Genomic DNA, 13,912 nt, shown 5'->3' with positions numbered 1-13,912 from the left:
TCTGAGTGTTTGGGTTATAGATGGTTTTTATTATCTTCCCTCTTTTTAAACGTTCCATATTTTCAAGTTTTTTGTGTTTTTTTTAAAGATTTTGTTTATTTGAGACAGCAAGGGAGAGAGAGCACAAGCAAGGGGAGTGGGAGAGGGAGAAGTAGACTCCCCGCTGAGCGTGGAGCCCGATCGATGTGGGGCTCGATCCCAGGACCCTGAGATCACGACCTGAGCTGAAGGCAGACGCTCAACAACTGAGCCACCCAGGCGCCCCTTAAGTTTTTCTATAAAGCATGTGTCTCTCATTTAAAACAAGAAAAATATATTTTCTAAAGCAGGACAATAAACACATGTCCAGAACTGTATTTGGTTACAACTTGTTTTTGATACCCTTCTGCTCATGTCTTTTTTCCCTTCAGACCAAGGACATGAACCAGGCACTTACTTCCTGCCACATTCTACAGGAGGAATAAACATTTTAACAGGAGACTCTAATTAGAATCTCCCTGACTTCACTTGTGTAAGTCAAAAGCTAAGAAAAATTTTAGTGTAAGAATATTTTTTCATGACATTAGAAACATATTAACATGGTCTATCTTTCTAATCTCCAGGTTATTTAACAGATCTTAATATTTCCTGAGCACTTTCCATGCACCAGGGACTCCTAGGCTTTGGGAACTTTACGATGAACAAAAAATTAAAGCCTGTTTCTTGTGGCTCTTATGTGGGGGCGGGGGGGGGGAAGACAGACAATGAAACGTGTTAATGAGAAGTAAAATGAAGCAGGGGAGGGGTAGGGAGTGCTGGCAATGCTGAGTGGGGGAGGGATGCTGCTATTTTAAAGAGAGGAGCTGGAGAGTGCCTTAGTGGTGAGGTCACTCACTTTAGAGAAGGGACCTGACAGAGGCAGCCGGTCCTGTGGGTATCCAGGACGAAGAACATGTCAAGCAGCTTTTTACATAGTTCACACATATTTCTGGTAAATAAAGGGGAAAACATCTTTCCTGTTCCACTATGCTTTGGGACATTTGAAATCACATTCCTGGTGGAGGTTTAGTTAAGTTCACAGCTACAGAATAGCCTGAAAAATATCTTCTGTGGAAAGTGGAGACCAGAAGAGAGAAAAATTTTAGAAAAAAAAAAAAAAAAAAGGGATTTGTGCAGGTCAACACTTAGAAAAATGTCCCATCTTTGCCTTTTCAATAGTGTTTTAGTGAACTATGTAAAAAAAAACTATTTATGATGGAGAGATAGGTTGAATTGGTTAAAAAAGAAAACATTGCTTGGATCTTACCTAAAATATGTACTAATTATAGATTTTTGCCTGGAAAGGACATGAATGAGCCATACATTTAACACAATATTATTTCTAATCTTTAACCTTTATTAAATGCATGAACCTGTATTTCATACAAAATAGGCTAACAATCTATGCATAAGCTTTAATTTTATGACAAATGATTATTTCTACTGAAGTGTTTCTACACTTATATATTATGGAAAAGACAAAAATTTTTAAGATACTTACAGAAATCAATTTATTACCAATGCTTTTGAAATAAAAGAAATTTAACTTTACTCATATAGAAAAAAGGACTAGAAATATTTTTATTTCAATCTGTAAAACACACTTCTCTTACCTTAAGTTAAACTGCCAAGGGATTAATCCTTTAGAGTTTAAAATAAAAGATGACATTATACCTATAGACAAGGTTTCCATGGGACAAAACCACTGTAATTGCAGCTTCATAAAGAACAACCACGCAGCACAAGGCGGCCTTTTTTTTCTCTCGGGGTTTTATATTACCAACAAAATCCTCAAAAGTGGAGATAATCTGAATAGGATTTGAGTTCCATTTTAACTCAAATTTACCATCTCTCACTTTACATGATCAAATACAGGGAATTCCGGCATCACCTCAGTCACTCAGCAGCAAGGGAAGATGGCCTCTAGAGTGTATACAACATGGAGCATCTCCTCTAGGGATAAGCCGAAGACTTTCAGGGGCTGTTAAAATATTAAATTCTTTATATACTAAGTTTTATGTCCAGAAATGCAACGATAATGGTTACGTTCCTTTTCAAAAATGGAGCCTGGTTTCTAGACAAATTAATGTTGCATCAAGAAGCACAATTGCTCCTTTCTGAAAAACTAGAAGTTCTAAAGTCCCAGGTTCTTTCTAAATCTTTCCAGATTTCCTAGTCATAAAATTCCTTCCTTTTTGAGAAGCCTGGGGATCTTTAAGAACAGAGCCATCAGGAGACAGGAGGATGGAAGGCTTACTGAAGCTTGAGAGGTGGACGGTAGGATTCTTCCAAATCCCCCAGACATGTATTTCTATGACCCGAACTGAGTAAACAAGTCATATGGTTTCTTGAAATGCCCAGGCCATATTAAGTTACACTGCCAGGAATGTTATCTAATACTGACACTGAATTATGGCTTTTAATAACAGAGTCTGGAATTCCTGGCTATTGGAGGTCTGTCTGCCATTAGAGAGTCAGGTGAAGCAGCAGTTCCGTGCCACAAAAGTAAGTACATAAACACTAAGTGCGGAGGGTGAGATTGTTTGGCCTGGGAGGTTAAGAACAAGCGTAAATGATATTTTCCTCTTAAGACACATAGAGAAAAGCGAAGTGGAAACTGAGGCTCTTCAGTGTTTCTTAAATATCCAAATGATAGAAAATCACGGGTGCTCAGGCTTCAGAAGACCCTTAAGGTATCAGCCAGTGGAACCCTGTGCACGACTCCTACATTCAGCAATTCCACAACAACCCCGTTCAATTTCAATCTGAACACAAGAGAAAGCTTCATCTACCCCAGGAAGCCTCTCCCCCTCATACAGTTCTATCCCTGTGAACATTTCCCTTTACTAAAAGAAGTCTGCTTTCTAGAACTCCTCTTCATTAACCCTGGTTTGACTCCATAAAGCAGGGGCCCCAAATACACTGGCCTTGGGGTTGAGGCAGGGGCATAAAGGAGTGGCACAGGCCAGAAGTGATGGGGACTAGGGCCAACTGAAGAGCACACTGCCCATATCAATGGCTAGCCACTGTTCTGCTCCAGCCGGCTGCTGCCATGTGGGACACAGGTCCCTGTCGTCACTTCTTGTGATGAAGAGCCAGAAATCTGAATTTTAGTGGAAATATTCTGATTTTTGAATGTATAAGGAATTATGGAGTTCAAACAACTCTTAGTGATCAACTAACCGAAACCTTTTATAGGGAGAGAAAACGGAGATCCAGAATAGAAAAAGCGACTGACCCCAAGCCGGTTAATCAGAGGCATGCCTGAAGGCAGAGGGCCCTAAACATAAGGTCCCATCTCTTCCAGCACAAAAATGCAGCCTGTGAGTCAATAGTGCATCCAGCCCATAGACTTGTTAAAGTATTCTGAACTAAGAAATCAGCTTTAGCTCACTTCCTGTTGTTATCCATTAAGTCATCACAGTCCACGTCTAGTTTTTATAGCATCCTTTCAAGTTGCGAGAATATGAAGGAGCAGTTATAAGCACACGCTCAGGAGATACACTACTCAGGTTTGCAAGCCTGGTTCCACCACTTGCCACCCGCAGGGCACCTCTCCTGTCCAGGCTTCATTCAGTTCCTTGGTCTGTGAAACGGGGATAACAGTATCCACCTGAGTGTTGTTGGGAGAATTAAATAAGCTAATATGCATAAGGTGCTTACAACACGCCTGACCGAGTAAGCACTCCATGGCCAACATTATTACTTCCCAGAGAGAGAACTACAATATGCTAAAGAAGAGAGTTAATGCAAACATACTAATTAAAGCAAAACCACACATGTCCTAGAAAGTAAATTATAGCAGCTAGTTCCTTTATAGAGGTTAAGGCAAAGGTAGACTTTAGAAATTAAAATACTGGCCACAAATGTAGCATGAACCCATAAATTAAACTCTTAGCACCCACCAAAACAAGAAAGTGTCAATAAGCTTCCTGTTTTCTCCTCCAACCTTGGTCAAGTCCTAATATACAAAGGATATACTCCATCCTGGGCTGCTCCTCACCAAGCTGAGCTTATTCTCTAAACAATTCAACCATCTCTTCCCTTCTGTTGTCTCTAAGGACTATTAGGGACCAAGTCCCTCAAAAGTTCTTCCATTCTTTGTGCAAGACTGTTGAAGCTCAGATCTGTACCTCTGAAACAAATAATGCAATATATGTTAAGAAAAAAAAAAGTTCTTCCATTCAGCTAGACATTTAGTCTTCTCATTTCCCTTTCACTATACACTAGCAATAGACAAAGAGAGCAAATACATTTCTTTAAAAATGTATCCTTCCTTAAATGTCACAACCCAGTCACAAACTGTCTCCACACACTCACAGATCTACCATGTATATCATGCAGGTCCCTGCTAACAGATTTCAATTTAAGCCAAGAGCAAAAGCACATACGCAACAGGAGAATCCTCAAATGTTCACCAACCATCAGAGGGAGCTGCAATACCCTGTCTCAAATCACAGAAGCCACGAACAGAAATTAGCACTACCGCTCTGGTCTCCAAAGCAGGAGAGGGTAAATAAAGCGACCTTTCCCAGGGCCTCAGTGCACCCTAAGGGTCTGATGATCCAGCTTAAGGCTCTGTGTATCACCGTGTACAATGCTTATAAGGGTTACATTTATTGACTGCTAGGTGCCGGCTAGAGGTAAGCACCGTACAGGTACGGACTCATTTAATTACCATACGAACCAAGGTAGGTACTGTTATCTCATCTCACAAACGGGGAAACTGAAGCCCCTGAGGTGTGCAGTCACTTGCTGAAAGTACAGTGAGAGGGGCACCAGGGTGGCTCAGTGGTTTAAGCGTCTGCTTTGGGCTCAGGTCATGGTCCCAAGGTCTCGGGATCAAGCCCCGCAGCGGGCTCCCTGCTCGGTGGGGAGCCTGTTTCTCCCTCTCCCTCTGCCCCCTCCCCTTGCTTGTGCGTGTGCGCACACTCTCTCAAATGAATAAAATCTTTAAAAAAAAAAAAAAAAAAAGATACACAGTAAGAAAGCAGGAGAGCGAGGACACAAACCCAAGTGGTTGGCTCTGGAGGTTACACTGATTAACCACTTCCCAAAATTGCAACTACAGATTTCTGAGATTTCCTCAGACTGTAGCCTAAGAAGGTTCACAGGCATCTGACCAGCTCCAAGGAGATAAGTAGGGTCTCGGGGCCTTTACCTTGCCCCTGACAGTTCACTTCTGGGACTCTCACTGGCAGAAGCAACATTCCCATATAGCTTTTACTCAAGGAAAACTTAGAGGCTCTCTAAAGCACAAAGAAGGCACTTCCCCACATCCTTTTATAGGGGACATGTAAAATCTGTGGTCCGTGGGCTTTAATTGGAAGAGGTAGATTTTTCTCTATTAATCTCTCTTCTGGTCAAACAAAAAGTGTATGAGCTCAAAGTCCAGGAAAAGACAAGTGATGGCTAGCAAGGAGAAAAGGAGCAAAATGAAAAGCGGAAAAAAAGAAAATCAAGAGTATGTTAAAACTATTAGTCCCCAAGGAAATGCAGCTTAAAACCACAATGAAGATACCACTCTTCAACAGTCTGGCCAAAGCAAAAAATGTAACAAGTGTTAATGAGGATATAGAGAAAATGGAACCCCCATATAGTGCTGGTGGGAGTGTGAAATGATGCAGCTGCTTTGGAAAACAATCAGGCAGTTCCTCAAAAGGTTGTGAAGGACCCAGACATTCCACTTCTATGTATATACCCAAGAGACATGTCCACACACAAACTTGGACACAAACATTCGTAGCAGTATTATTCATAAAAAGCGGAAGTTACCTAGATGCCCATTAATTGATGAATAAATGAAATGTGGTATATCCGTACAAAATATTTGCAACAAAAAGGAATGCATACATGCTATAGCATTGATAGTGAAAGAAGCAAGGTCACATAAAACCGCATATTACATGGTTCCATTTATAGATCTTCCTCAGCTTACAATGGCATTACCTCCCAATAAACCCATTGTAAGTTGAAAATGCACTTAGTACACCTAACCTATGATCATAGCTCAAACTAGCCTCCCTTAAACATGTTCAGAACAATTGGTCCACAGTTGGGCAAAATCATCTAACCCAAAGCCTATTTTATAATGTGTTGAAGATCTCATGTAATTTTTTTTTTTAAGATTTTTATTTATTTGACAGAGACAGAGCGGAAGAGGGAACACAAGCAGGGAGAAAGGAAGAGGGAGAAGCAGGCTTCCCATCGAACAGGGAGCCCGATGTGGGGCTCAGTCCCAGGACCCTGGGATCATGACCTGAGCTGAAGAGAGACGCTTAAGGACTGAGCCACCCAGGCGCCCCAAAGATCTCATATAATTTATTGAATGCTGCACTGAAAGTAAAACAGAATGGTTATATGGGTACAGAATGGTTGTTAAGTGTGTCAGTTGTTTATCCTCCTGACTGAGTGGCTGGGAGCTTCAGGGGGCTGCCGCTGCCGGGCATTATAGAGGATCAAGCTGCATATTGCTAGCCCAGGAAAAGATTAAAAATCAAAATTCAAAGAACAGTTTCTACTTTATGATGGTGTAAAAGTGATACAAATAAAGTCAAACTATTGTAACTCTAACTCGGGGAACCATCTGTAAATGAAGTGTCCAGAATAGGCAAATATGCAGAAAGTAGATTAGTCATTGCCTAGGGCTAGGGGGTTGCGGAGGAATGAGGAGTAACTGCTAAGGCACAGAGGGTTTCTTTTTGGAATTAGTGGTGAGGGTTGTACAATTCTCAGTATAGTAACAGCCGTTAAATTGCATACTTTAAGTGTGTGACTTGTAAATGTGAATTCTCTCTCCATAAAGCAGTCATTTTTTAAAAGACTTTTAAAAACTGGTTACCAAGTAAAACTACTTGTGTATTCCAGGAGAATCCGTGTCTTTGTAAATGAGAGACCATATTGCAGAAGTTATAGAAACCCAAAATCATTTCAGCAAGGAAAAAAAAAAAATCAAAGTCTATATGGAAAGGGGAAGGGAAACCGATTTCTGTTTAATTTCAAGGTAGTGGGTGTGTTGGGGTCATATCACCCCAAATGCATAGATATTATACGATGGGTTGCATAACTAAATTCTGACCTGCTCATCTGAAAGCTATCAGTTCCAAAAATAAAGGATTTAGAGGAGAGGTGAGATTTAAAAACAAGAAAAACAGGCAAAGGCTGACATTAGTTAGCTTTTTGGAGACTCAAAGTTTACAAATGTAAGGATCCTCTGGCATGTTGCACCCCATGTTCACAAAATAAGAATATGGATTTGAGCCTAAAATATACACCATTTCCTAAGATGAATTTAGAAATCGGACTTAAATTAACTAGAAGTAGTAGAGCCTTCAAGTTCTGGAGCTGAGGGTAAGACATGAACAGCGAGATCAGTGCTGGGATCTCAGTGTTTGAAATTTGGGAAAAATATTTAAAAGTGAAGGGTCTGCCAAGCCACCCAGTCATGTATCTCCTTAATAATGAGCCTGTAGCAGAAATCAATGCAATCTGACTAAAGTGAATACAGAGTCCTAAGGTGGCAATATGTCAAATGACAATATGGAAGTTTCATGGCCATTAGCTGACACCGCGTTAACACATTTTTGGAAACAGAATAAGAGAGAATTTCGTTTACATTTTTTAGCCTTTAACTTTCAAACTATTACCAAACTGTTTACTCCCACTCTGTCTTAAGCATCATTTGTATGGAAAAATCAGCCTACTGCTTTCTTTAAGAACAGGCAAGTCATTAATTGATCCAATGTGTTGGCAGTTCTGGAGAACCTTTTTAGACAGGAACAAATGATGCCTCTTTCTGTTCAAAGAAGCCAAGTTTAACATTTCATGCATACACACAGAGAAACATTTAAGGAATCCTGCTAATTAGCTAACAATCCTCTTGGAATTTACAGAACCAAAAAAACCTTCACAACCCCTCAAGTCAGAGTTTAGATATTAAATGTTTAAAGATACTTTACATGACCTAAAGTGCTCCTCCATGGTCCTCCAAATCCTTGCATATCATAAAGTTTAAGTAGTGCTCCTAGGACTCAATGTTGGGGTACAATCTTTTCCCCCACAAAACTGCTGAGCTCCAAGAAAATATATCAAGTGTTCCTAAATGCTGTATCATAGCGTTTCTAAGTGAACTGCCTCTCCTCTTCATTAAGGGGCTGCATTTTTCTGGCCTATGTGTTAAAAAGCACTGAACTTTCCCCATTTCACCTGTTTGTGTTAAGCTTGACAGGTTCCTTGTTGAAGGCAGCTGGTGTTGATTACCAGAGGCAGACCGATGCTATACCTCATTAACAGGTGATAACAGCTCTCAGAAGGAAAACTTGTTCCCAAGAATGCACCCCCCCCCCAACAATACAGCCAAAGCTTAGTGTTTCATTTCAGTAGCATCACTGTTTATTAAGAAAATGACATTTTTGATCAGGCAACTCCAGTCAGAAAATGCATCTGTCATTTCTATCCCCCCGCCCCCTTATGGATGCTACGGGCCTCAACCCAGGAACCCCTCTGGGGAAGGAGGGCCCAACTCAAGAAGGCCAGTCTGCTAAAAGTAGCTGGTTAAGGCGGAGAAGCCTGGAGAGGTTTTTTTGTCTTATTCCTACCGCGGAAGCAGTGGTATGTCAGGCCTATGGATAAATAAATACGAGTTTCAGGGCAATAATGTATTTCTAGCCCTGGCACCCCCCAATCATTAAGAAAAGCTTATTCTTTCTACCCTGAAGTCGCCTCATTCTCGCCAAAAAGAAAGCCTTCAGCATAATCTCCCAATTAGGCAAAGGATAATGCAATACTGGAAAAGTAGGCATAACTTTATGGCCACCATGCTCTTCTTGGCTGGTGGAGGATTATTTACCATCGTGCCTGCACGTCAGCTTCTCCGAATGACACAGAGCACAGGACTTTTATTATTATTTACGATGTGCGTCAACCCAGCGGGGGGGGGGGGGGGGGGGGCTCTTAATCTCCCACGAAGGGCTGAAACCCGACTTGAAGGAGCAAGTTAGCGGTGGTGAGCTGCCAGCACCAGTAACCCTACCCGCCTCCTGACACACAAACGCCTGCATCAGGAGTGTACCTGATGCACACACTAGTGCAGAGCTGAGTTATCAGATCTACCGGTTCCAAACAGGTACGGGGCCGGTCAATAAATATGCAATATGCGAGCCCTGCTCCCAAACTTCACCTTCCAGATCCTCCTCGGAAAAGTTAGCCCACCTCGGCTAACCCACGTCTCAGCGGCGCTATGCTAATCGGAACACACTCTCTGGTACCCCCCCCTTTCCCCGATCCGATTAGTCCTGCTCTGTAAACCCCCCGAAGTAACGCGAAGCAAAACTTAATAGGCACAGGGAACAGAGACGCGTCTTCTGCGCAGACTTCCCAGAAAGGAGCTAAGAGGCAGGCGCTGGATCCTTCTCGGCGCCTACATCCCCTGGGGCTCCCCCTCCCCCGCGCCCGCTGCCCACCCGCCCGGGGCGCTTACCTGCATGGGACATGGTGATGGTCTCGTTGGTGTTGGAGCCCACGTTGAAGATGACCACCGCGGAGGCGTTCTGTAGGAACGCGTTCCGGATCTTATCCCTGTACGTGCAGTTGCCTTTGGGGATGAGGGCTATCCAGTTCTTGCCGTGGGCCGGGGCGGCGAACTTGGTGTTGGGGTCGCAGGCTAGGCGGTCGTGGGCCGAGCTGGCCATGACCACCTCCCCGCGGGCGTCCTGCTTGGGCGAGTGCTCCCCGTAGCGCCCGCACTCAGTCTTCTCCGTGTGCAGCTCGGTGCCGCCGCCGCCCGCCACTCCGGGCCCGGGGTCCGGCGCGGGCTCCGCGTAGGTGATGTTCACGAAGGCGGTGTACCATTCCTCCTTCTCAGCCACGGTGAAGTCCAGGCAGAGCAGATGCACGAAACAAAAGGAAAGCAGCCATGTTGAGAGAGCCAGACTGCGGCACGCTTGGATGAGAGACCTTGCCATCTTTATCCGCCGGGGCCCCCTTCCCGCCCCCCGCGCCCTCCCCCCGCCCCGTCCCGTCCCTCCTCCCCAGCCCCGGCCAACCCCGGGCCGGCGGCTTCTCCTCCTCCTCCCGTTCACTCCGGGGACCCGAGGGCCCGCGGCCGGGATGCGCAGCCGCCGCGGGGGCCGGATTCCGAGCGAGGGGATGGCGCCGGCCCCTTCCCCTTTCAGCTGGAGCGTGGCGGTTGCATTTCGCTTCAGCGGCGCTGGAGGGGCGCGGGCGGAGGAGGCGCTTGGGCTTGCGGAGGGGTCCAGCGGCCGAGTGTCCGGCTCCTTGGCGCGGCTTCTGCTTCTCTCATACGGGTGGCAGGGGCCCCGGGAGCTGCGGGGTGGCGGCTCCGCGCGCTCCGGCCCCGGCCCCGGCGGGGGCGGGCGCGGCTGCTCGAAGCCCGAGGTGCTGCCGAGGGCGTCCCGGCCGCCGCCGCCGCCGCCGCCGAGCGCTCGGGTGAGTGGATCCGGCTGCTGGCGCGGCGGCAGCTTCTGCGGCGCGCCGGCTCCCTAGCGCTGGGCACGCTGCGCTCCTCTCTTCGCCGGGTGGCCGCACCAGGGACACACTTGCCGGAGAAGGGACGGCTCGGGGGCAGAGGGAGAGAGCGGCCGGAGGGGAGTACGAAGTCTGTGTATGTCCGTATATGTTTGTGTGTGTGTATAATGTGTGCGTGCAAGGAGGAGCTTAGTGTGATGTCAAAGATTCTGGGGTCCGCTTGCCACGCTCCCTCGGTCTTTCTTGATGGGAGGCAGCGACCCCTGGCGGGTCTCAAATTCAACCCCGTCTCGGACTTGGTCCAGGTGGGGGCAAAAGGGGAAGCGACCCCTAGACCCATGCGTGCAGGAACAACTTCCTGCGCCTTAAATATAGCGAAACGAGCGTGCCTCTCGTAAACAACCTTATCCTGTGCAGGAGAACTGCAGCGAGCTCCCTAATTACCCACCCTAGGGCCAAAGGCTAAGGCAAATTGGTAGCGAGGGCCTTCTAACACCACGCCTGGAGTATCTAGGGCAGTGACGATCAAATTTAAGTGTGTATAAACATCACCTGGAGGGGGGGATGTTAAAGCTCAGACTGATGGGCCCTGCCACAGAATTTCTGATTCACTACATCTGGGTTAGGGCTCCAGAACATACCTAACAAGGTCCCAGGTGATGCCCATGCTACTGGCCTAGGGACCACTCTATTAGAGGGAGTATAGGTATGGGTTTCTTTCCTCCCATCTGGAAGCAAACATGTGACATTTTTTTTCTTACAAAATGGGTGTTTCTATATAAGAAAAGAAACCGAGTGAGCTATTTCTCCACTGTGTTTATTTGGGTTGTCATGACTGGTAGTGTCAACAGGCAAGGGAGGTTTCTTTGTGTTATTGTTTATAGTGTGTTCTCCTGGTAGAGATAGAGATCACAACTAGTCAGCAGAGAGTACAGCCCCTTCAAGTAGTGTTCTTCAAACTGACACAGCACAGTCCCTTGCCATTTAAATGTTTGGATGGTTGTTATACTTTACACCCACAGTTTCCTTGGCTTGAGATACCTGCCGTATAAAATCTCTAAGATAATTCGAGTGATGGTTCTCAATCACTCACGTTGAACTTCCCACCTGGCATTCTTTCAGAGAACCCAGGACTCAATGATGAACAAAAGCCCGCCTTTTCCCTAAGACCTTAATATGTTTGCAGCTTTCTGTTAATGACAGTCCCCCAGCACAACCTCTCTTTTTCCAGCAGCAGTGCAAGCAGCTGGTGGCTGTTTGGGGGAGAGCAAGGAGCCCCAGCTATACCCAAATTGGAAGCAGGCACAAGAAGAACTACTTAGAAGAATTCGTCTCTATGGTATTTGATGTGCTGGTTTTGTGTGTTTTCCTAACTTACTCATTTTAGAAAATAGGCTTCTAGGCAATTGGGACAGTGCTTTTTATAGTACCTAATGCCAAGGAGGCAGACATGGAGACTGCCTGGCTGTTGGTCCCTGAATCACCAGAGATCCGAGGGAAGAGTTCATTGGCTGAAAACTCCTAGCTAGGTTCTGTGCAGATGCCTTAGCAAACCAAGGTGGTTCCCCAAACCTCTCTATCTCTTAGCAATTTTTCTCCAGCCACAACACTTGGGGAATCTGTGTCATTAAGAATGTATGATTACCGGGGTGCCTGGGTGGTTCAGTTGGTTAAGCATCTGCCTTCAGCTCAGGTCATGATCCTGGGGTCCTGGGGTCGAGCCCTGTGTCGGGGGGGGGGGCGGTCCCTGCTCAACAGGGGGTCTGCTTGCCCCTCTCCCTGTGCCCCTACCCCCGCTTGTGCTCTCTATCTCTCTCAAATAAGTAAATAAAATCTTTTTTACAAATAAAAGAATGCATGACTACCGCTTATCCTTTCTTTCTCTTAGAAAAGTTAGAGGTTAAAGAAATGACAGGGTCGAGGAGGCAGCATCCTGGCTGGGAGTTGATTAATTACAGGGACATTGGGCAAATAAGTAAAATATTGAATATAATGGGAACTAGGTTTCTTAGTGTTGGAAAAAATTTACAAATATGGAAAGAAAGAAAGCTCTGAAGAACTCCAGAAGTGTTGGATTAGTTTAAAAATGGGTGTGAAATCACACACACATATATACCATACTCTTTTTATTCAGAGGCTGGAAATAATGGATACATTAAATGGCCAAAAGTTCTTGGTTTCTATGTCCCATCCTCCAGTAAAAGAAACCAGGGAAAATCCCCAGTAAGCTTGGAATCTCTCTCTTTTTTTTTTTTTAAGATTTTATTTATTTATTTGACAGAGACAGAGATAGCGAGAGCAGGAACACAAGCAGCGGGAGTGGGAGAGGGAGAGCAGGCTTCCCGCCGAGGAGGGAGCCCGATGTGGGACTCGATCCCAGGACCCTGGGATCATGACCTGAGCCGAAGGCAGACGCTTAACGACTGAGCCACCCAGGTGCCCAAGCTTGGAATCTCTTATAGCGCAGTGCTCAAAGCATTATGGCCAACATGCCAAAAGGACACATGAGCCAGCTGGATGGAGCTCCCACTGACCAAATTGGAACAATTCGAGTGTAAAAATAAATAATGATAGTAACTGATTACAACCTGTTGGATAAAACCGGAATCCATGAGTCTGTGCTAATATAAATGAATAAATAAATAGTAAATAGTGATAGAGTAAATAGAGAAGGGACAGCTCTTCCTGATGGCTCTAACAACTGAGCAGAATTTGAACTAATAAGATTGATGAAAATAGAAAGTCACTATTCAGCAGTGTTGATTAATTCAGTCAGGAGTCAGTGGATGCTAAGGCTGGTGGGTGGATGTTTGATGTACAGCAGGATGTACAGTTAGCCTGGTCTTGAAGTACCTCCTGAAAATGCTTATTGATTACAAGGGGGGAAATAGTGGATGTATTGACGAGAACCCTGGAAGACACCAAATTGACCAGGGGAACAAGAGGAGCATCGCCCGTAGTAGAGTGAGTCACATCATGTGCCTCATGTGATGTGCTGACAAGAACACAGCATCATCTCTGTGACATTTCTCGCCAAGAACGCCTGGCCTGAATCTGGACATGGGGAAACATTGGGTAGACCCAAGGTGAGAGGCAGCCTATAAAATGAAAGGTTTGTATTCTTTAAAACTCTTAAGCTTGTGAGAGACAGAAAGACAGAAGAACTAATCAATCCAAATTGAAGGAGACTCAAGAGCCATGATAACTCAATGCAACAAATGATCCTAGTTTGGCTCCTGGACCAGAAAGGAAAAATATAACAGTTGGCCAAAATTGAATGCAATCTGTGGATTGGATGGTAATGTCTTCCCAGTGCTGGTTACCTGATTTGGATGTGTATATTGTAGCTATGAGAAGAAGGTTCTTGTGGGAGGATATACTCTGAAGTATCAAATAGTGATGAGGCATT

The 13,912-nt window shown here is 45.1% G+C and overlaps 1 protein-coding gene across 1 annotated transcript in view; it reads right to left on the bottom strand.

Moving 5' to 3' along the window:
* Window positions 1–9,980, bottom strand: part of RNF150 (ring finger protein 150) — a 266,121-nt gene extending 256,141 nt beyond the window's left edge. Inside the window, exon 1 of the mRNA XM_021679330.1 lies at window positions 9,497–9,980. Within this exon, the coding sequence (XP_021535005.1) occupies window positions 9,497–9,980 (484 nt within the window). The remainder of the gene's footprint in view (window positions 1–9,496) is intronic.
* Between the last annotated feature and the right edge of the window lie 3,932 nt (window positions 9,981–13,912).

The sequence above is a fragment of the Neomonachus schauinslandi genome, chromosome 2, assembly GCF_002201575.2.
Source record: "Neomonachus schauinslandi chromosome 2, ASM220157v2, whole genome shotgun sequence".
NCBI lineage: Eukaryota > Metazoa > Chordata > Mammalia > Carnivora > Phocidae > Neomonachus > Neomonachus schauinslandi.
The sequence above is the reverse complement of the archived record's forward strand: the minus strand, read 5'-3'. Positions and strand labels throughout refer to the sequence as shown.